At 49.1% G+C, this 23,633-nt stretch overlaps 1 protein-coding gene across 1 annotated transcript in view; it reads left to right on the top strand.

Annotated features, from left to right (window-relative positions):
* The first annotated feature begins 6,039 nt into the window (after window positions 1–6,039).
* Window positions 6,040–23,633, top strand: part of MLXIP (MLX interacting protein) — a 68,457-nt gene continuing 50,863 nt past the window's right edge. Inside the window, exon 1 of the mRNA XM_008005018.3 lies at window positions 6,040–6,590. Coding sequence (XP_008003209.1) covers window positions 6,178–6,590 — 413 coding nt within the window. The 5' untranslated portion in view covers window positions 6,040–6,177. The remainder of the gene's footprint in view (window positions 6,591–23,633) is intronic.

Genomic DNA, 23,633 nt, shown 5'->3' on the forward strand with positions numbered 1-23,633 from the left:
CCAGCCTGGGCAACATGGGGAGACCCAGTCTCTACAAAAAATTAACAAATTGGCCAGGTGTAATGGCACATGCCTGTAGTCCCAGATATTCTGGAGGCTGAAGTGGGAGAATCACTTGAGTCCAGGAGGTAAAGGCTGCAGTAAGCCTTGATTGAATTACTACACTCCAGCCTGGGCAACACCGTAAGACCCTGTCTCAAAACAAAACAACACACTAAATGAGACATCCTCTGTATTAGTCCATTTTCACACTGCTGATAAAGACATACCCGAGACTGAGCAATTTACAAAAGAAAGAGGTTTAATGGACTCACAGTTCCACGTGGCTGGGGAGGCCTCACAATCATGGGGGAAGGTGAAAGGCACATCTCACACGGCCGCAGACAAGAGAAGAGAGCTTGTGCAGGGAAACTCCCCTTTTTAAAAATCATCAGATCTCATGAGACTTATTCACTATCACTAGAACAGCACAGGAAAGACCTGTCCCCTATGATTCAATTACCTCCACCTGGTCCCTCCCACAACACATGGGAATTCAAGATGAGATTTGGGTGGGGACCAAAGCCAAACCATATCATCATCTCACCCCAGTTAAAGCAGCTCTTGGCTGGGCACAGTGGCTCATGCCTGTAATCCCAGCACTTTGGGAGGCCAAGGTAAGCAGACAATTTGAGGTCAGGCATTCCAGACCAGCCTGGTGAACATAGTGAAACCCTGTCTTTACTAAAAATACAAAATTTAACTGGGCATGGTGGCAGGTGCCTGTAATCCCAGCTACTCTGGAGGCTGAGGCAGGAGAATTGCTTGAACCAAGAGGAGGTTCATAAAATAAAAATAAAAAATAAAAGGCTTGTGTTTGTATCACTGGGAAATTTTCTTTTATTGCTGCTTTGGTTATTTCCTTTCTTATTTACTTCTTTCTTTCTGTAACTATCTAGATAGATCCTCCATGTCACAACTTCTCTTTGTCCTTTTGGCAGCTTTCTGGGAGAAACCCTCAGTTTATTTATTTATTTTGAGATGGAGTTTTGCCCTTGTTGCCCGGGCTGGAGTGCAATGGCGTGATCTCAGCTCACCGAAACCTCTGCCTCCTGGGTTCAAGCGATTCTCCTGCCTCAGCCTCCTGAGTAGCTGGGATTACAGGCATGCACCACCATGCCTGGCCAATTTTGTATTTTTAGTAGAGACGGGGTTTCTCCAACTTGGTCAGGCTGGTCTGGAATCCCGACCTCAGGTGATCTGCCCGCCTCAGCCTCCCAAATTGCTGGGATTACAGGCGTGAGCCACTGTGCCTGGATTATGCATTTTCTGAGACAGAGTCTTGCTCTATTGCCCAGGCTGGAGTGCAGTGGTGCAACCTCCGCCTCCTGGGTTCAAGTGATTCTTGTGCATCAGCCTCCCAAGTAGCTGGGACTAGAGGCATGTGCCACCATGCCTGGTTACTTTTTATAGAAACCCTCAGTTTAATCTTTTAGCTTACTGCTGTGTTTTTCAGCTTTATTCACTTTTCTTTTTTTCTTTTTTTTTTTTTTTTTTTGAGACAGAGTCTCGCTCTGTCGCCCAGGCTGGAGTGCAGTGGCCGGATCTCAGCTCACTGCAAGCTCCGCCTCCCGGGTTTACGCCATTCTCCTGCCTCAGCCTCCCGAGTAGCTGGGACTACAGGCACCCGCCACCTCGCCCGGCTAGTTTTCTGTATTTTTTTTAGTAGAGACGGGGTTTCACCGTTTTAGCCAGGATGATCTCGATCTCCTGACCTCATGATCCGCCCGTCTCGGCCTCCCAAAGTGCTGGGATTACAGGCTTGAGCCACCGTGCCCGGCCTCACTTTGCTTTTTTTCTATATTTTCATTTCAACTCAGCTTTTTAAAAATCATACTTGTATATTTGTATTTATTTTCCAAGACCTCATTTTTTTTTTTTTTTTTTTTGAGACAGAGTCTCACTCTGTCGCCCAGGCTGGAGTGCAGTGGTGCGATCTCGGCTCACTGCAAGTCCGTCCGCCTCCCGGGTTTACGCCATTCTCCTGCCTCAGCCTCCCAAGTAGCTGGGACTACAGGTGCCCGCCACCACGCCCGGCTAATTTTTTTGTATTTTTTTTAGTAGAGATGGGGTTTCGCCGTGTTAGCCAGGATGGTCTTGATCTCCTGACTTTGTGATCTGCCTGCCTCGGCCTCCCAAAGTGCTGGGATTACCAGCACCCGGCCCTCATTTGCCTTTTTCATAATGGGCTGTTGCTCAATGGTACAGAATCTTCTGTGTTCTTTCCTGAACTATTAGTTATTTTTAAAATCTTTGTTAACTTTCTCCCCCTTGCTAGTTCCCAGGTAGCTTTCTCCCAGAGTGCTGGCTTTCCTTAACTATTTGCTGACTTGTGCTGGTGTGTAACCCTTCATACTTGCGTATTTCTATTTGTCTGACTGCTGATTTGATTCCAATCCAGTGTTTCTTCTGATTTTTGGAGAAAAGACGGCAATCCTGTGAGGCTCTGGTTTGGTGGCTTGTCTGGGTGTGGGGGCTCCTCGTCCTCATGGGGTTGTTAGCTCCCTAGGTCGCCATCCCGCATGGCCACTCTCCTGCCGACGCTGCCCGCTACTCAGAAGGAGGGGAGGTCGAGACCTCCTCCTTATCCTTACAGACACTGATTGTGAGCTTGGAGCACCTTCTGTGACTGGACCGCCCATGCAGTGGTCCTTTGCTTTTTGCATTTTTAACTGCAATTTCCCCCAAGAGTCTTTCCTAATACAGTCTCTTAGGAATTGATGGTGGGATTAAATAAGGCATGTTTTTGCACTGAATACAGTCCATGGGTTGCCACTTTGCAACCTCAGCTTTAAGGCTTATCTCCTCCCAGGAAACTGATTTTAACTTTTTAAGTTAAAAATGGGTATATAAGGCCGGGTGCAGTGGCTCACGCCTGTAATCCCAGCACTTTGGCAGGCCGAGGCAGGCAGATCACGAGGTCAGGAGATTGAGACCATCCTGGCTAACACAGTGAAACCCCGTCTCTACTAAAAAAATACGAAAAATTAGCTGGGCGTGGTGGTGGGTGCCTGTAGTCCCAGCTACTCGGGAGGCTGAGGCAGGAGAATGGTGTGAACCCGGGAGGCAGAGCTTGCAGTGAGCCGAGATCGTGCCCTGCACTCCAGCCTGGGCGACAAAGCGAGACTCCACCTCAAAAAAAAAAAAAAAAAAAAAAGTGTATAAGTAATACATGTTTATTTTGGAAATTAGAAAATACAGGCCAGGTGTGGTGGCTCATGCCTGTAATCCCAGCATTTTGGGAGGTCGAGGCAGGAGGACTGCCTGAACCCAGGAGTTCGAGACCAGCCTGGGCAACATAGGGAAACCCCATCTCTACAAAAAATTAAAAATTAGCTGGGAGTGGTGGTGCTCACCTATGGTCACAGCTACTGGGGAGACTGAGGTGGGAGGATAGCTTGGGAAGGGGAGGTTGAGGCTGCAGTGAGCCATGATCACACCAATGTGACACAGTGAGAAAAAAAAAAAAAGGCAGAAAGAAAATATAGGTAAACATGAAGACAAAAATAAAAGCAGGGTATGGTGGCTCACCCTGTAATTCCAGCACCTTGGGAGGCTGAGGCAGGAGGATCACTTGAGGTCAGGAATTCGAGACCAGGCTGGACAGCAAGGAGAGACCCCATCTCCACAAAAAATACAAAAATTAGCAGGGCACTGTGGTGCGCACCTGTGGTCCTGCTACTCGGGAGGTTGAGGTGGGAGGATCGCTTGGGTCCTGGAGGTTGAGGTTGCTGTAAGCCATGATGGCATCACTCCACTCCAGTCCAGGTGACAGAGCCAGACCCTGTCTCAAAAAAAAGTGGCTGGGCATGTACACTTACCAAGGAGACAAGTCTTCAGATAAAGGAAGGCAACTCAAAGGACGGACTTTCAAACATTTGCAACCAGCATTGGGAACAGTAGTAGGTTGGGGAAGAGGGAAATCTAGGACTCACGCCTGAAAACTGCCAGTCATCCAGCCCATTTTTCCTTACAGACATTTGGAAATAAGTTAATGGAGCCATTTTGGTGAGAGCCCTCAGTTCCCTGCAGGAGGCCTTTGTCAGGAAGAGGGTGGGGCAGGGTATCCAAATCTGGAACTGAAACCAGCTTCAAAGCCAAGCGCAGAGCCATCAGGATGGCTCACGCCTGTAATCCCAGCACTTTAGGAGTCCAAGGCAGGCCTCACTTGAGGTCAGGAGTTCCAGACCAGCCTGGCCAACATGGTGATTGCACCACTGCGCTCCAGCCTTGGGTGACAAAGCAAGACTCTGTCTCAAAAAAACAAAACAACAATAAAACAAAGCAGAGTGCAGGAATGGCTGTGGACTCTAGATGCCCTGCTAGGATTAGGATGGGTGTTCCTGGCTCATGGGCCTCACTGGCTCTTCTGGTGCCCTGCCACCCCCACCCCAGACTGGCTTTGAGCCCTGGAAACCTTGACAGCTTTCTAGAAGTGTCTGTCAGTTAGGTTGTGCGACGCGAAGTTGCCGTTTCTGCAGGTCAGAAAGTGGTGGACTATTGGCAATTTCTAGGCACCTCTGGTCTGGTTGATCCAAATCCTCCAACCTGTGGCACATTTATTTAGCGCTCATTTTGTGCCATCCTGCCTGCTAAGCACCTTATAGCCATTTTTATTTGTATTTCTTTTTCTTTCTTTCTTTTTTTTTTGAGACGGAGTCTCGCTCTGTCGCCCAGACTGGAGTGCAGTGGCCGGATCTCAGCTCACTGCAAGCTCCGCCTCCCGGGTTTACGCCATTCTCCTGCCTCAGCCTCCCGAGTGGCTGGGACTACAGGTGCCTGCCACCTCGCCCGGCTAGTTTTTCGTATTTTTTTAGTAGAGACGGGGTTTCACCATGTTAGCCAGGATGGTCTCAATCTCCTGACGTCGTGATCCACCCATCTCGGCCTCCCAAAGTGCTGGGATTACAGGCTTGAGCCACCGCGCCCGGCCTATTTTTCTTTTTGAGACAGGGTCTCGCTGTGTCACCCAGGCTAGAGTGCAGTGGCGCGATCTCGGCTCACTGCAACCTCCACCTCCCGGATTCAAGCGATTCTCCTGCTTCAGCCTCCCGAGTAGCTGGGATTACAGGGGTGCACCACTACGACCGGTTAATTTTTGTATTTTTAGTAGAGACAGGGTTTCACCGTGTTGACCTGGCTGGTCTCGAACTTCTGGCCTCAAGTGATCCACCCGCCTCGGCCTCTCAAAGTGCTAGAATTACAGGCGTGAGCCACCGCGCCCCGCTATAGCCATTTTAGAACTGTCACAGGTTTCTGAGGCACCGGATTGTTCACCATTTGACAGAAGAAAACTCGGGCTCAGATACTCCCCTTTTGGAATTGTTTCGGGGGCTGCCTCGTCCGTCAAACTTTAAAAAAATAACAACAGCATCCTGAGTTGAAGTTAAAAGAGCTGGGGTCTGGAGGCCTCTGGGCTCAGGGGCGCTGCCACTCAACCGCTGCGCCGCGCTGGGGACGCGCACGGGCAGCAAGTTCCCAGCTCTGTGGACGCCAGGTCTCAAACAAATCCTGTCGGTATTCAGTCACCCAGTGTTCCCATCAATACGATGAGAATAATGGGGACAATAGCCACCTAGTCCGGCAAAGTCAGGCGTGAGCTGCGAGGACTCGGTACCGCCCGGCAGGGAAAAGCAGGGCCTGGAGGACGAGGAGCCCCACCCGCACCCACCACGTGGAGCCGGCCGGGCCCGCGGCGAGACCGCAGGGCGACAACCGGGGCGCGGAGCGGGGCGGGGGTGGGACTAGCAGTGGTTCCACTCCGCCGACGCCTCTCCCAGGCGGCGACACCGGCGAGCCGCTCCGCCCGGCCACCGTGTCCCTCAGCACCCGCGGACGCCGGGAGAGGAGGAGGTGGCGAGGCGCACGGCCGGGAGGCGTGGCCTCCGATTCCCGTATTTTTTTTGGTCCGCCTAGCTAAGGAAAGGTTCCCCTGCGCCTTTAAGAGGCCGACGCGGGCAGTCGATTGGGCCAGACTCCTCGGTGACGTCACGCCGGGGCCGGCGCCCTACTCCTCCCGCGGCGCCGCGCGCTCGCGGACAGTCGGCTGGCGGGCCGGGCCCCGCCGGCGCCCCTCAGCTTCGCGTGTCTGTGGCGTTGCCCCGGGATCCGGGGGATGCCCCCGGCCGAGCACTTCTCATGGCCGCCGACGTCTTCATGTGCTCCCCGCGCCGGCCCCGCAGCCGGGGCCGCCAGGTGCTGCTCAAGCCCCAGGTGCCTGAGGACGACGACGACTCGGACACGGATGAGCCGTCCCCGCCGCCCGCCTCCGGCGCGGCCACCCCGGCCCGGGCCCACGCGAGCGCCGCGCCACCGCCGCCTCGGGCCGGGCCGGGCCGCGAGGAGCCTCCGCGCCGCCAGCAGATCATCCACAGCGGCCACTTCATGGTGTCGTCGCCGCACCGGGAGCACCCGCCCAAGAAGGGCTACGATTTCGACACGGTCAACAAACAGACGTGCCAGACCTACAGCTTCGGCAAGACCAGCTCCTGTCACCTGTCCATCGACGCCTCGCTCACCAAGCTCTTCGAGTGCATGACTTTGGCCTACAGGTAGGGACCCCCGCGACCCCCGGAGGCCCCTGTTTGACAAAACAAGCGTGGAGGGAAGGGCCGCCTGGCAACCCCGTGGCTTCATGCGTTCCCTTTGGGTCTTCCCCCTTCGAGAGGGTTTATGGATCTGGGGTTCTCCGCGTTGCCAGAGAGGCCGGGATCCTGGCCTCTTTCCCTGCCAGCAGTGCCGGGGTCCTTTCGGGTTCACGTTCCCTATCCAGGCCCTCCCCTCTAGTGTCCTGGGGCCACTGATCTTGGACGAGAAAGAGGTATAAACACTGGCTGCATCTTGTGTTACCTGACTCTATGGACTCCTTCCTCCAAACGCTTTGTGTGTTTTCCCCATATCCAGCAGCGGTCAGGACCACCTGTTCCGGGTGACGGGAGGCTGGCTCTGCTGTTTAATGGTTGTGTAACACCTCGGAGCCTGTTTCCTCCTTCATAAAAGGGGAATGACTGTAGTGTCTGCCTCCAAGGGGCTGTTGTGGTACTGGAGTGACTTAGGTAAATTGCTTATTCCAGTGCTTGGCCAGAGTTAGGTGTCCCTGCACCTGGAGGCTGGCCCATTACAACCTCATCGGGAGGCCCTCCCCCATCTCGGGAAGGCCTTGGGTGCCTCCTAAGAAGACTTTTGGTGCCACAGCTGTTGGAGGTGCAGTCTGTCCTCCTGGCAAGTTGGAGGGTTTTCTGGCCGTCGCGAAACATTATATGAGGGAGATGTCATTGTTGAGGGCAGACATCCCAGACACCATTCTGACATGTGGATTCGGCTCTGGGCAGGGATTCCTCTTTTCCGAGACACAGAAAATGCCTGGCCCTCAAAGATTAAAGCACTTTTCCACTCTCCCTCCCAGCATGAATATTAGGTATTTGCTGCAGGTAACTTTTCTGCCTGCGCAACAGAACTTCTTTGGACCGGCAACAGCGGCCTTGAGCAGCTCGGCCCTGCATAAAGCTCTTGATAGGATCTCTGCTGAGTTGAGCTTATTACATTAGGAACTGGACTAGCTGGCGCTGTCTTAGGTCTGCTCTGCAGGCATCTGGGGAGAAGTTTCCTAGGAGACTCCATAAACAGCGTAATAAAAAAGCAGGAATATCTTGCCGTCCCCCAACCCCCCATCCTTTTTAAGAGAGCTGTGAGCTCCAAGCATAGCCAGGTTTAAACATTATGCTTTTACCTGAAGTTGAAATATTAAATACTTAGCCCTGGATGGCACCCCCTCACTGCCGCTGTCCCTGGAATAAACGATTAGTCAACTTGTTCTTTGTTATGTTCCTGAAACACCCCTATTTCCTCTCTTGAAGGTTTCCCTGATGATCTGTTCCCGTAGCTCCTCCTCCCATCCCCCTTACCCAGCACATTGGTCAGTCTCTGCTGATTCTCTGGTCTTGCCAGTTTGAGCTGGCACTCAGCCTGTAAAGATGTTCTGCTTTTTAAAAAACAAATGGTGTTGAGGCTGCAGCCCTGTGCACCCTCCAGTCTCAGATTTTGAGCACTTCCATTGGAATCAAACCCAACTGGATCACAGCATATGCTATGCCTCGAGAGAGCCTTTTCAAACAAAGCTCGAGGTGAAAAGACTGGAATGTATCTTATTAAGAAAACTTAATCCTCTCATTTTAATATAAACTTCTACATATACAGAGAGAGAATGGATGATTGAGTCACGGGGGGCATGGGCTGGGAAAGTCTTACCTAAGTAAGCTCTGCTAAATGAAAACTAAATCAGTCTCCCCTTTGCACTCTGTTTGGATGACCTAAAGCCTTATTAAACAACACCAGAGAATTTTAGTAATGTCATTTTTTTTTTCATTTCTCTCAAAAATATTTTGGCAGCTGGCCATTGCTCAGTTAACTTTCTTGATTGCAAAATGCACCATCAGTTTGGTGCAAGAAGCTTACCTTGCTCTCTTGGCTCTCACTTTCGCTCCTTTTCCCTGTGCCTAAGGTCGGCCACCTAAGGTCTACCACCACAGGCCCTCGGATGGGATCTGTCCAGTCGTTTCTCATGAAGATGCCCTTTGTCTGTCTGTGTGAGGCTGGTTTGTCCAGCCCTGAGTTTAGTTGGCAGTGTGGAACTTTGGTATGGATGACAGACGAATGACTCAAAACCAGTTGTCTGGGCTGTAGCCTGTGGGACAGAAGGAAGCTAGAGGAAGGTGAGTTTCTGACCCCAGCTCTCCTAGTGAGGACTGCTAGCTGGCTTTCAGGGAGGGAAGGTTGAGATTGGAGGCAATGAGGGGCGTGGTGGCTCACGCCTGTAATCCTAGCACTTTGGGAGGCTGAGGTAGAGGATTGCTTGAGCCCAGGAGTTCAAGATCAGCCTGAACAACGTAGCAAGACCCCATCTCTAAAAAAGAAAAAGAAAGAAAGGAAAAAAAGGGATTGGGGGCAGGGCAGAAAGAAGACGTAACCTCAGAGCTGGTCTGGTTTCCATCCTCGTGGGGTTCGTGTCTTCCCTGCTGGCTGTCTGGGTCCTCCCCTCCTGCCTGAGCTGAGGAAAGCCAGCTGGGTCTCCTCTTCTGTGTGACTGTTTCTGGCCTAGGTTCTTTCCAACTTCAACTTCCTGTCTGTCCCCTGGCCTCTTCGTTCTAGCTGTCTAACTCTCCGTGGTACACTCTGCTTTTTTTGTTGTTGTTTGATTTCCTGTTAGCTGCTGCCTCCCAGCTGTTTCCAGATGAGGTTCAACAGCTCTTTGGGGAGGAACTAAGTGCAGGGGAAGTTGTGGTTATTTTTTACCGAGTCCTGAGAAGTGGCCTAGGGATTCTGACTGTGATCCATTCCTGAACTGGCAGTGGCTTCACCTCCTGAAGGGTCTTTGCCTGGGACTGACTTCGGGTGGGGAACAGGGTGTTTGAGAACTTGGATGTGAGTGTGTGCCAGGGCCTACTGGGTAGGGAACTGTGCAGATGGGATTCCATGTCGGTCTCACTCTGTTTTGCTGAGAAGCCCTGTGGCGAAGGTTCTTGATTTGGTCCGGAAACATGTGCTCAATTATTGGGACATTTTGGAGAGAAGGGGTTGCCTTTCCCCGAGGCAAACCAGGTGTTAATGATGGAAAAAAGCCCTTAGCATTCCTTGTCTGAACTCTAAGAACGCTATCCGATGGGAGAGATAAAATTTCCCTGCAAGGTGGAAGTGAGGATCAGCAGAGACAACCTCTGGGAATGGGGCTGGGAATGGGGCTAGTGCCTGGCAAGTAACAGACAAGAGGAGGGTTAACTGGCTCCGCGTAGCAAGTGGGTTATGGCGGAATTTTAGTTCTGCATCTGCATTCATCTGACATTTATGAGGAGCCTGTGTCTTATCTGTGAACTGAAGGAAATAGTGTATCTAACCAGGGTCTTAGCTGAGCTTTCGAATGCCTGCTTGACAAATACTAAATAGAAGCATTCTTGATTTGGCCGGGTGCTTTCTGAGGCTCTACAATGGAGCTATGTACTGAAGAACATAGTTCATGGTTCTTGCCTTCTTAAGACTGTAAGGAATGTCACACATGTATATTCTCCACACAGAATTTCCTTTTTTGAGATAGGGTCTCGCTCTGTTGCCCAGGCTGGAGGATAGTGATGTGATCATAGTTCACTGCAACCTTGACCTCCCAGGCTCAAGCAATCCTCTTGTCTCAGCCTCTTGAGTAGCTGGGACTGCTGGCACGCACTACTATGCCTGGCTAATTTTTTATTTTTTGTACATATGGGGTGTTGCTATGCCTCTCAGGATGGTCTTGAACTCCTGACCTTAAGCAGTCCTTCCACCTCAAGCCTTCCAAAGCGATGGGATTATAGGAGTGAGCCATCGTGCCCAGCCCCCACTTACAGATTCTGAACACATCTAGTGTGTACCTTTTCGTGGTTGGTGTTGGTTTCGTTTATTTGCCTTTTTAGAAACTCCTTATTTCAGGGAGTGTTGGTATGAATATTTCCGGTGGTGGGGGGAAGAGATGGTCTTTTTCTGTATTTAAAGATAAGCAGTTTCTGGAAAATAGATTTCTGTTTAAAAAGTGGGTGTTTGAGGAGACTTAAATTTGGGCTTGTAAGATAGCCTTGGGATGTAAGTTTCTAAGATGTAGCCCCCTCCATGAATGCTTTGTATAGTAACCATTTTTTTTTTTTTTTTTTTTTTTTTCTGAGACAGAGTTTCACTCATGTTGCCCAGTCTAGAGTGCAGTGGTGCGATCTCAGCTCACTGCAACCTCTGCCTCCTGAGTTCAGGCGATTCTCCTGCCTCAGCCTCCCAACTAGCAAGGATTACAGGCATGCACCACCATGCCCAACTAATTTTGTATTTTTAGTAGAGATGGGGTTTCTCCATGTTGGTCAGGCTGATCTCGAACTCCCAGCCTCAGATCATCTGCCTGCCTCCGCCCCCAAAATGCTGGGATTACAGGTGTGAGCCACCGCGCCTGGCTAACCCTTCATTCTTGATCAAGGCAGAAATCTGTGCCAGACTTAAGGAATAGCAAGGGCTAATGGTTAGAGCACTGTGTCCTCCAAACTTTGAATTTTCAATAGAGGAACCGTCTAATGCTAGGCACAGTTAACCAGTTGTAAATGGAAACCTTTCATGCAAATACTAAATTGGTTTTTCTCTTTTGCAGTCATACCGAAGATAAGCAGTGTTTCTTCTCCTGCGTTCTTCAGTCTTTAACCATGAGATAGTGCACCATTGCAGGGTGTGCACTGAGGTGGGAACTGGGGCTGCAGAGATGAAGAACATAGTCTCTCTCCTCAAGGGGCTCACAGGCTAGGCATGGGAACAGATAGACAGTTGCAGAACAGTTGATAAGGGCTGTGATAACTGTGACCAGGTCTTGTGACACTACCGGGGAAGGATGTCTCAGCCAGATTGTGTGTGTGTGTGTGTGTGTTTTGACATGACCAGGAGCAGTGTGGATGGTCTTCCTGACATCAGGGTTTAATGCGTATCTCCCCTTTCACTGTTAACTCTCAAAGATTACCGATTATATTACCCAACAGGAAGCCCCAGTGCTCCCTGCTTTAGTGGTGCGGGACCAAACTTCCATTGTTTGTAGAGGCTGGTTGGTTCATTGCCCACATGCGGGAAGGGGAGGAAGGAGAGGAAGAGGAGGAAGACTTGGGGAAAGAGTCCGGTGACGAAGTTAGAGGAGAGGATGGAGGGAGGTTATTTTCCAGGTGGGAGAAGAAAAGAAAATTCACACAGGCTGAGCATTTATTATTTATTATGTTCCACATTCTCTTTCCATGATCTTTTTTTTTTTTTTTTTTTTTTGAGACGGAGTTTTGCTCTTGTCACTCAGGCTGGAGTGCAGTGGTGCAATCTCAGCTCACTGCAACCTCTGCCTCCTAGGTTCAAGCAATTCTCCTGCCTCAGCTTCCCAAGTAGCTGGGATTACAGGTATGCATCACCATGCCCAGTTAAGTTTTTGTATTTTTAATAGAGACAAGATTTTACCATGTTGGCCAGGCTGGTCTCGAACTCCTGACCTCAAGTGATCCGCCGGTCTTGGCCTCCCAAAGTGCTGAGGTTACAGGCGTGAGCACTGCACCTGGCTTCTTAACATGATCTTAAGCAACTCACACAACAGCCCTCTCAGGTAGGTGGTGGAATCCTCATTTAAAAAAATAAATAAGTATCAAGCCTGTAATCCCAGCACTTAGGGAGGCCGAGACGGGTGGATCACGAGGTCAGGAGATCGAGACCATCCTGGCTAACACGGTGAAACCCCGTCTCTACTAAAAATACAAAAAACTAGCCGGGCGAGGTGGCGGGCGCCTGTAGTCCCAGCTACTCCGGAGGCTGAGGCAGGAGAATGGCGTGAACCCGGGAGGCGGAGCTTGCAGTGAGCTGAGATCCGGCCACTGCACTCCAGTCCGGGCTACAGAGCAAGACTCCGTCTCAAAAAAAAAAAAAATAAAAATAAATAAGTAAATAAAAATTTAAAAACTGGAGCTCAGAAGTTAATTAGCTGTGTTGCCGAGAGGTTACGCAACTTGTCCATGGAAAAGTGTCTCGAGCAGAAAAGTGACCTACCTTATCTGCCGACAAACGCCCGGCTTCTGTTAGAGGGGAGTGCAAGTGCCAGTTCCTCTCCAGAGGGGGAAACCCGGATGGGGAAGGTGGATGCCTTGGGCCACTCCATGTCTCTCTGTGGCTGCCGTCCCTGCTGGGGAAACCCTGTGCTTCCCAGAGTGCATGAACATCACATCCCCCTGGAAGCTGCTCTGATGTCATTCAGCCTGTGTCATTATGTGATCCAGGCTTACCAGAATCCCTGCTGTCTTCACCTTTGACTTCCCTGCTAAGCCTAACAGCTTCAGCACATCCTAGGAGATTAAGAATCATATGATGGATTGAAAGGGACACTCAGGGACCTGGAAGCCAACTTTATAATCTGTAGCGAAATCTTTTTTTTTGAGATGGAGTCTTGCTGTCACCCAGGCTGGAGTGCAATGGTGCAATCTGGGTTCACTGCATCCTCCGCCTCCTGGGTTCAAGTGATTCTTCTGCGTCAGCCTCCTGAGTAGCTGGGATTACAGGCACCCGCCACCACACCCAGCTAATTTTTGTATTTTTGGTAGAGACAGGGTTTCACTGTGTTGGTCAGGCTATTTTTTTTTTTTTTTTTCTTTTCCTACTTGCAAGCTGACAAGTTAAGTGAATTGTGTTTGTCTTCAGCTCTGCAGAGACAAGCACAACCTTTGTGGAACAGTGCTTTATGGGACATTGGTGTGGAGTGGGACAACAGGAGAAGTGCTTTTGCTGGATGACGTTTGTATTGTGGCCTGCTTGGACAGGTGTGGTGGGCAGTTTAATGGCCCCCCAAAGATGTGCACATCCTCATCTACAGAACCTGTGACTGTGCTAGGTTATATGGCAAAGGTGAATTAAGGTTACAGCTGGAATTAAGGTTGCTGGTCTACTGACCTTAAAATAGGGAGATTATCTGGATTATCTGAGTGAGCCTGGTGTAATCAGGGGTCCTTAAAATTAAGAGGGAATCAAAAAGAGAACCAAAGAGCAAGCAGCGGAGGAAGGACATCAGCTGCTGTTGGGGGCTTTGAAGATGGAGGAAAGCCACGGGATTGGGAATATGCTCCCCTCAGAGCTGGAAAAGGCAAGGGGATGGGTTCTACCCCAGAGCTTCTGGGAAGAAAGCAGCCCTGCTGAATCCTGTGAGACCCAAATCAGACCTCTGACCTCCAGAACTGTAAAATCATAAAGTCTGTTGTTCTAAGCCACTAAGTTTGCGGTAATTTGTTAGAGTGACAACAGGAAGCTTATCTTCACTCTTCTCCCACCACAAGACAGCACAGGAGCCCACCCGGGGTTTAAGATTGAGCTATAATGGTTGGGCGTGGTGGCTCACGTCTGTAATCCCAGCACTTTGGGAGGCCGAGGCAGGCGGATCACGAGGTCAGGAGATCGAGACCATCCTGGCTAACACTGTGAAACCCCGTCTCTACTAGAAATACAAAAAATTAGCCAGGCGTGGTGGCGGGTGTGTGTAGTCCCAGCTACTCCAGAGACTGAGGCAGGAGAATGGCGTGAACCCGGGAGGCGGAGCTTGCAGTGAGCCGAGATCGCACCACTGCACTCTAGCCTGGGCAACAGAGCAAGACTCTGTCTCCAAAAAAGATTGAGCTATGCTGTGGGTCCTCGGCAGCAGCGAGGGAACTAGTGATAGGAGGGTCCTGGTTATAAAAGGAAAGGTTTGTAAAGTGGATCCTTGTTCCCTGGTATAATTCTATAATAGAGTATTGTAGAAAGTTAATTTTCCTCTTTTCAAAAAGGATTTATGTGATGGCCGATGAGAGCCTGAGCTCTCATTCCCTAGAATCAAATTACTTTTGGGTATAAAATATGCAGTCCAGAGAGCCAGTGTCTTAGGTGATTACTTTCTGTATTTTGTTGGAGTTCTCTTGTCTGTGATTAGAATTCAGGCCACGGAGCATGTGTTTTTGGCAGAGCTCTCTGGCTGCGTGGATCAGGGACCCTCGTGCTGGCCTGTGGAATGGGAGTGCCGGTCACCTCATGCTAATTCCGGGACTCCGAGGACTGGCCGATTTCAGTGGAGACTGGTCCTGGGTTCCAGGCAGCGCTAGGTCCCCCACAGGGGAGATACTCTTCTTCACTGTCCGGCCAGACGCCTTGAAGAGACTGGCTCTCACAGGCCGGCTCCGCCTCCTTTACAGCCCTGCTTCTTGCACTGCCGCTGGCTGTCACCCACCACCCTATTCTCTGGTACAAAGCTCTGCTCCTAGGAGCTTCTGGATCTGCTCAGCTTGAGCCTGCTGGGGCCTGTGTCTCGCATATGGACCTTGCTGTGAGCTTTCTGGGACCATCAGCTCTCTTTGGCAGTTGCCTAATCGAATTAGCCCTGTGAGGGCTAATTGAGAGGGAGCCTGGCTGGCCGGGCCCCAGCGCATGAGGCTGGCTATGGTCTGGGTTTGGCCGCCCCAGCACAAATGCTTTTTCCCTCCAGGCACACCCTGTTGTGTGCAGGCACGGTTCTAGCCCTCCGGGATACAGTGGTAAGCTAGATGGGTTAGTCCTCTCTCCTCATGGGACTTCCATGCTGGTGGGGGAATTGTCAGCACATCAGGTCTTATATTGTGAGTGCAGGCAAGAATAGAAAGAAGATGAAGGCTAGAGAGTACTGGGGCTGGGGAGGGTGGGCCGATACTTTAGGCTGGGTAGGGAAGTCCTCTGGGGAGGTGACCTTTCTGGGTGAACTCTGAAACCTAAGTGGCAAGTAGGAGCCAGGCACGATGGTCGTTCCAGGTGTGGGAAGAGGCCCAGGCAGAGGCCCTTGCTGGAGTGAGCTTGGCGCATCACAAGGTTAGAAAGAAGGCTGGCTTGGCCAGAATGTTGAGGGCAGGAGGTAAGATAGAAGAGGCAAGGGGCCTTGTGGGCCAGGGTAGGAAGTTAGGAGATGGTTTTGGTGGCACTGGGGAGTACTGTCTTACCTCCACAAGGCGGCTCGGGCCAGTCTACAGGAGACGGGTCTAGGGAGGGTGAGAGCAGGAGCAAGGCTACCAGTTGGGCAGTTGTGGAGCTCCAGCCTCAGCCTAGGATGGTAGCAGCGAGGTGGTGAGGAGCTGGATTCAGGGTGGTTTTTGGACTTGCTGGTGAATTGGACCTGGCAGATGAAAGGAAGAATTGGACCTGGCAGATGACTCTGAGGTTTGGCCTGAGCAGCCGGGGCCATTACTGAGATGAGGAAGGCTAGGGAAGGAGCGATGAGCTGTGAAGCTGGGACATGTCTCGCTGAGGACAATGCAGTGTACAAAGCTTGGCTGCCCGGAGGCCGCCCTGACAGCCAGAGCCGTGAACGGGCAACTTCCCTGAGAATGGCTGAGGGCTGTCAGTGTGGTGGGCATCACAGCCGTCTACTTTGCCCTACCTGGGTTTCTTCTTGCCCCCCAGTCCCTCCCCCTACCCCCGAGCTCGCTGTCCCTCTCCAGGGGAGGCTTTGGAGTTTGGAGCTTGCATTCTGAGTGGCGTGGAATATGCACCTCCTGCGGGCTGTTTCTGCTCAGCTGAGTCTGGTGGTGCTGGAGAAATACTGTCTGCTTTGAATACCCTAGAGACCTCTCCAAGCCCAGCATTCTTGATGTGTTTGGGAGTTGATTGCACCATCAGAAAAATCTTCTAGAAGGAGCAGTAGAGAAGGGGTGATTTTGGTAGCTCCAGAAGGGGGTCCAGGAACTGGAGAAAGAATTCTAGGAACAGGATTCCATGTCATCCACCTTTAAGTCTCAGAAGTAAGCATGAAGAATCCCAGTTGGGTGATGGTGAAGAGGAAAGGCTGAGGAGTCAGAAAAAGCTCCTACAAGAAGATGGAGCAGCTCCTCCAAAGAGATGGCTGTGGGTAGAGGCAGCCGCCCTGCGCAGTTTTCAGGCATTGGAGAGGAAAGCGGCTTCTCTGTTGAGGAATATTCTGTGAGTGGGCGATCCACTTTGAAAGCTGGTTACTATTCCTTCCTTCTAGGCCTGTGGGCAGGGAAGGAGGGCAGCCGTGTTTGCTCTGTTCCAATGAGACAAATTCGGTCACCAAAACAAAAAAACAGCTTCTTATGTAGAAAGTAGGGGAGTTAGCCTGGTTTTCGGATATTCACCCAGTATTCTAGCTTTTTAAAGAATAGCCTGAAGAGGCTGGGTGCAGTGGTTCGTGTCTGTAACCTCAGCACTATGGGAGGTTGAGGCGGGAGGACTCCCTGAGCCCAGGAGTTTGAGACTAGCCTGGTCAATGTAGCAAGACCCCCATCTCTACAAAAATTTAAAAAATAAAAAATAAAAAAATTAGCCAGGCGTGGTGGCGTGTGTCTGTAATCCCAGCTGCTGGGGAGGCTGGGGCAAAAGGATCCCTTGAGCCCAGAAAGTGGAGGCTGCAGACCTATAATCATACCACTGCACTCCAGCCTGGATGGTAGAGCAAGACCCTGTCTCAAACAAGCAAACAAACAAATAAAACACAGCAGCCTGAAGAACCTCTTCATATGGTTACATGGTCACATGGTAACCAGCCCGTTCACAATGGGCTGCCTCATTTTAAACTGGCAGTTGGGACCTGCCCAGATAGTTTGATTCTAAGCTTTTTAGAGAAAGTGAATCAATAAATTCCTTTTATTTATTAAAAGGAAACGCTTTCAATGTATTCTTAAAACATTATATAATTATCTTAGCTTGGTGTTTTAAACAACTGTTTTCTAGTTGAGTAGTGGGGTCTTTTAAATTGCCTCTTTTGTTCTTTAGATTATCAAGCAGATCCTTCTCTGCCTTGAAGCAGAAAACTCTTTCATCCATTTGTAGTCAGGCTTTTTTCTTTTTAACACAACTTTCTGTAAGTGTAATTTACGTAGCATAAAGTGCACCCATTGTAAGTGTAAGGTTCAGTGATTTTGGTTTTTTTAGTTGTGCAGTCATTGTCACAGCCCAGTGCTGGGACATTCCATCACCTCAGTAAGATCCCCAAAGTTCATCCATGTTGTAGCGCACATCAGGTATTTAGTTCATTTTAATGCTGAATAGTCTTCAGATTTTTAGGTGTACCACATTTTGTTTTACTGACATGTTTTTGAGGAGACACCTAGTACCTTTGTTATTCAGTTGTTGGCTTCCCATTTCCTATAGTAAGGCTGTTTTAGAGAGTCAGCTAGGAACTTCCTTACAGGGTGAGAAGAAGGAAATGGCTGTGAGGTATGTGGAAAGATGATGGGATTGGAATCCACAAGACAGTGGTGCGACTGGTTAGCATCTGCCATTTAGCTCCTCTAAGTCTTGGTGCCCATGAGGGTGGGGGATGCAAGAGAGAGAGGGTTAGACTGGAGTCATGGTTACCAACCTTACTCTTCTTCCTTGGCTTTCTTTTTTGAAAGACGTTTCCTTAGGAACAAAGTGCATTCAGTAATTTAAAAAGAAACTAATTACCAGTGTATGCCACAACATGAATGAATCTCAGAAACATTATGTTGAATGAAATAAGCCTTACCCAGCCGGGTGTGGTGACTCACACCTGTAATCCCAGTACTTTTCGAGGCCGAGGCAGGCAGATCATTTGAGGTCAGGAGTTCGAGACCAGCCTGGCCAACATGGCAAAACGCTGTCTCTACCAAAAATACAAAAAATTAACTGGCGTGGTGGCACACGCCTGTAATCCCAGCTACTTGGGAGGCTGAGGCAGGAGAATCGCTTGAACCCAAGAGGCGGAGGTTACAGTGAGCCGAGATCTTACCACTGCCCTCCATCCTGGGCAGCAGAGCGACACCCTGTCTCAAAAAAGAAAAATAAGATAAAATGAGATGGATTAATGGATGGAGAGATGGCTTAGTGGTTCTAATTGTAGAATCCAGGTGGTGGGTACTTGAGTATTCATTGTATAGTTCTTTCAACTTTCCTTGTATGTTTGATAATTTTCTTAATAAAATGTTAGGAAAATTGCATTTATTTGAAGAATGACCATCATGGTTTTATCATGGGCAAGTAAATACTTTAAAAAATATTGATCTACCTGAAGCTATCTTCCCACAAATAAAAGAAAAAATATTGAAAACAATGTTTGGAATGAAGTACTGATGCATGCTGCAGCATGGAAGAACCTTGGAAACGCTGCCCTAGGTGAAAGAAGCCAGACACGAAAGACCATGTATGTGATCTGTTGATGCGAAAGGCCTAGAGCAGCAAACTCATAGACTCAGAAAGCAGAGCAATGGCTGCCAAGGGTTGGGGAAAGGGAAAATGGATAGTCACTGCTAATGGGTTTTTTTTTTTTTTTTTGAGCCTGTGATGAAAATGTTCTAAAATTAGGGTGGCAATGGTTACACAACTCTGCATATACTGAAAACCACTGAATGCTGTTAAAGGGTCACTTTGATGGTATGTAAATTATGTCTCAATAAGCTGTTATTGTTTTAAAAATGTTGAAAACAGTTCGGATTTTCAACATTATCTTTAGGAATCTGACTTGGGAAGTGCAAGATCAGATGATCTTAGAGATCCTAAGTATGTCAGTGTCTAGAAATTCCATGATTCTTTATCTTTACTGTGTACAGTAAGTGGAGGAGTGTTTGGGAAAGTGACCTCCTTGGAGCATTCCTTTTAGACTGAAAATGACGTGGGAATTGGTTTCTCCAGCTTGCACCAGAGCTTGCCAAATCACCATCTGTATGTGTGTGGAGGGTAAAGTTAGTTTGTTAAGACCTTTACGGCCGGGTGCAGTGGATCAGAGCTGTAGTCCCAGCACTTTGGGAGGCCAAGGCAGGTGCATCGCTTGAGCTCAGGAGTTTGAGACCAGCATTAGCAACATGAAAAAACCTTGTCTCTGTTTAAAAATAAATAAATAAATAAAAGACTTTTTCTTCTTTTATCTGGGTCAAGGGTCACAAACTTAAATACAAGGACCAGCAAATAGGGTATCTGTAAGGCTAAAAAGACCTTTTCTGTTACTTATTTTCCTCCTCTTCATAAAGTCATGGTTATGGAGAAATCTCTCTTTGTTATGAAAACTGTAAGCATAAACTGCAGTTGATTTGGTCTCAATGATAGGCAGTAGGGAGTAGTGGAGACTGTGGTGGACTACAGAGTGTTTGCTGAAAGAGCAGCCATCACTCAACTTCAGGTGATTCTTGCCATTTGGGAATGTGAGCCTAGTGTTACGAGATTCGACATATTTGAAAAACTGGAGGAAATCTGGATTTAAGGTCTGAATTCAGCTATTAGGTATTCTGGGGATGTGAGTTTAATCTAGATTGAATCTGGTTTAGAAGTGAGTCTTGGCCTAAGCGATGAAGGTGATGTGCCGTTTGCCACAGATCGGCTCTGGCACAAGAAAATATATTTTTTTCCTTTCCTTTTTCTTCTCTTCTCTTTTCTTTTCTTCAGTTTTTCAATTTTCTTCTTTTCTTTTCTTTTTTTTTTTTTTTCTTTGAGATAGGATCTTTCCCTGTCAACCACACTGGAGTGCAGTGGCGCAATCTCAGCCCATTGCAACCTCCACATCCTGGGCTCAAACTATCCTCCTGCCTCAGCCTCGCAAGTAGCTGGGACTACAAGGCGTGCACCACCATGCCTGGCTAATTTCGGTATTTTTTTTGGAGAGACAGGGTTTCGCCATGTTGCTCAGGTTGGTCTTGAACTCCTGGGCTCTAGCAACTCATCCGCCATGGCCTCCCAAAGTCCTGGGATTACAGGTATGAGCCACTGAGCCTGGCCAAGGTAGATTTTTTTGGGGGGGTGTTCTTACGCTATGTCTACCTTCTTGGCCCTGCTCTGTTTAAAGTCACAGGACCATAATCTTCTGAATACCAAATCTAAGACTGTCTGCCTGGTACACCCCAGAGGTATGCGTGTGCCTAGGAGACAGTTAGTTACTCTGAGTTATGAGGTTTTAAGTATGATTTTAAGTATTCTTGTCCTTGGAATGGAGGATATATTCTCCATTTTGTGAAATTCTTGGACTATAGGTTCCATTCCATTTTAAACTCTCACCCCTCAGCATCACCCCCATACTTGACTAAGGTGGGGCTGTTTGTATAGGGTAATTTTGGGATGAGGGAAAGGGACAATACTTTGAACTCTATAAACAGTTGATTTGGCTGGAGTTGAAACAAAATTACAACATTAAGTTAGACTGAGGAGACCTCTGTCTTGGCTCTTGTTGAGTTTCTGACCTGCACATTTTATATTATGTTACATATCTCCGGCTTTGCTTCCCCAATATATGTGGTGTTGTGTGTGGCGTGTGGGATGTGTGTGGGGTGTGGGGTGTGGTGTGTGTGTGGTGTGTTTGTGTGTGTGATGGGGTATGTGGGGTGTGTGGTGTGGATATGTATGTGTTGTGTGTATGTTATGTGTGTGTGTGGTGTGGTCTGTGTATGTGTGGTGTGTGTGTGGTGTGTGTGGCGTGCGTGTGTTGGTGTGTTTGCAGTGTGTGGTGTGTGGCGTGTGGGTGTGTGTTGGTGTGTGGGATGTGTGTGGGGTGTGTGTTGGTGTGTGTGTGTTGGCATGTGGGGGGTGTGTGTGTGTAGTGTGTGGGACGGTGAGTGTGTGTGGTGTGTGTTGGTGTGTGGTGTGTGTGTGAGGTATGGTGTATGGTGTTTGTGGTGTGTGTTTCTGTGTGTGCTGTGTGGGTGTGGGGTGTGTGTGTGGTGTGGGTGCATGGTATGTGTTTGCGGTGTCTCTGTGTTGTGTGTGTTGGTGTGTGTGGTGTGTGGGTGTGTGTATTTGTGTATGTGTGGTTTGTGTTGGTGTGGTGTGGGGGGTATGTGTGTGGTGTATGGGTGTGTGTGTGGTGTTATATGTGTGAGGTGTGTGTGGTGTGTGTGGTGTGTGTATTGGTGTGTGTATGTTTGCAGTGTGTGTTTGATGTGTGAGGTGTGTGTGTGCAGTGTCTGTGTGTTGGTGTGTGTGCAGGGTGCGTGTGTTGGTGTGGGGGGTGTGTTTGCGGTGCCTGTGTGGTGTGTATGTGGTGTGGGTGTAGTGTATATGTTGGTGTATGTGGTGTGTGTGTTTGCGGTGTCTGTGTGTGTTGGTGTGTGTGTTGGTATGTGTGTGGGGTGTGTGTGCGGTGTCTGGTGTGTTAGTGTGTGTGCTGTGTGGGGTGTGTTGGTGTGTGTGGTGTGTTGGTGTGTGTGGTGTGGGTTTGCGGTGTCTGGTGTGGTGTACTGGTGTGTGTGTTGGTTTGTGTGTGAGGTGTGTGGGATGTGTGTGTACATGTTTGCAGTGTCTGTGTGTGGTGTTGGTGTGTGTTGGTGTGTGTGTGTATGCGGTGTCTGGTGTGTTGGTGTGTGTGTGGGTGTGTGTGATGTCTGTGTGTGTTGTGTGTGGTGTGTGTGGTGTGTTGGTGTGTGTTGGGGGTATGTGTGAGTGTGTGTTTGCGGTGGGTGTGGTGTTGGTGTGTGTTGTGTGTGGTGTGTTGGTATGTGGGTGTGTTTGCAGTGTAAGGTGTGTTGGTGTATGCGGTGTGTTGGTGTATGCGGTGTGTTGGTGTGTGTGATGGTGTGTGTGGGGGTGTATGTTTTCGGTGTCTGTGGTGTTGGTGTGTGTGGTGTGTGTTGTGTGTGGTGTGTTGGTGTGTGTGTGGGTGTGTGTTTGTGGTGTCTGTGTGTTGTGTGTGGGGTGTGTTGGTGTGTGTGTGTGGTATGTGTGGGGCAGTGTGTATGTTTGAGGTGTCTGTGTGTAGTGTTGGTGTGGGGTATGTGTTGTGTGTGGTGTGTTGGTGTGTGTGTTGGTATGTATGTGGGGTATGTGGGTGTGTGTTTGCAGTGTTTGTGTGTATGGTGTGGTGTTGGTGTGTGTGGGGAGTGTGTGGGTGTGTGTGTGCAGTGTCTGGTATTGGTGTGTGTGATGTGTATGTGGTGTGTTGGTATGTGTGTACAGTGTCTGTATGGTGTGGTGGTGTGTATTGTGTGTGGTGTGTTGGTGTGTGTGGGGTGTGTGGGTATGTGTGGGTGGTGTCTGTGTGTGGGGTGTGTGGGGTGTGTGGGTATGTGTGTGCGGTGTCTGTGTGTGTGGTATGGTGTTGGTGTGTGTGGTGAGTGTGTGGTATGTTGGTATGTGTGTGGGGTGTGTGTGGTGTGTTGGTATGTGTGTACAGTGTCTGTGTGGTATGGTGTTGGTGTGTATTGTGTGTGGTGTGTTGGTGTGTGTGGGGGGTGTGGGTATGTGTGGGTGGTGTCTGTGTGTGGGGTGTGTGGGTATGTGTGTGCGGTGTCTGTGTGTGTGGTATGGTGTTGGTGTGTGTGGTGAGTGTGTGGTATGTTGGTATGTGTGTGGGGTGTGTGTGGTGTGTTGGTATGTGTGTACAGTGTCTGTGTGGTGTGGTGTTGGTGTGTATTGTGTGTGGTGTGTTGGTGTGTGTGGTGTGTGTGGGTATGTGTGGGTGGTGTCTGTGTGTGGGGTGTGTGGGGTGTGTGGGTATGTGTGTGCGGTGTCTGTGTGTGTGGTATGGTGTTGGTGTGTGTGGTATGTTGGTATGTGTGTGGGTGTGTGTTCGCAGTACACATTCACATACATGGACACGTACTGCTTGTGCAGCCACCTTGCACAGATTCCTTAGGATTCCTGGCTCTGGCTTTTTGATCTGGTTTGGAAAGGTGTTGGCAAGTAGCTTTGTCGTTCTTAAGTGCGTTAGCATGGGCCTCTAATCCAGATTCAAATAGCGTTTGTATTTATCCGCAATGCAGTGCTTCCTCTGCGGAGATATGTTTGCTGAAAAGTTGGGGAATTCTTTAAAGCTTAGGATCTTACTTTTTGGAATTTTTCCACATCTTTCAGGCCTCCTTCCAGATTTTACTCATTGTTATTTCTCTATGTTCATAGTATAGATTTTTGTTTACATTTTTTTTTTATTATACTTTAAGTTCTAGGGTACATGTGCACAACGGGCAGGTTTGTTACATATGTGTACATTTTAAAATTAAAGTTAACTTTTTCTTTTCAAGTTTCATTTCAAATTATCATAGAAAAATCAGAAATATAGGTAAAGCTAAAAATAAATAAATAAAAATTACAACACCCAGAGATAACTTGTCAGTTCTCTAGTGTTTATTCTTATAGAC

This window comes from Chlorocebus sabaeus, chromosome 11 (genome assembly GCF_047675955.1).
Source record: "Chlorocebus sabaeus isolate Y175 chromosome 11, mChlSab1.0.hap1, whole genome shotgun sequence".
Taxonomy (NCBI): Eukaryota; Metazoa; Chordata; class Mammalia; order Primates; family Cercopithecidae; genus Chlorocebus; species Chlorocebus sabaeus.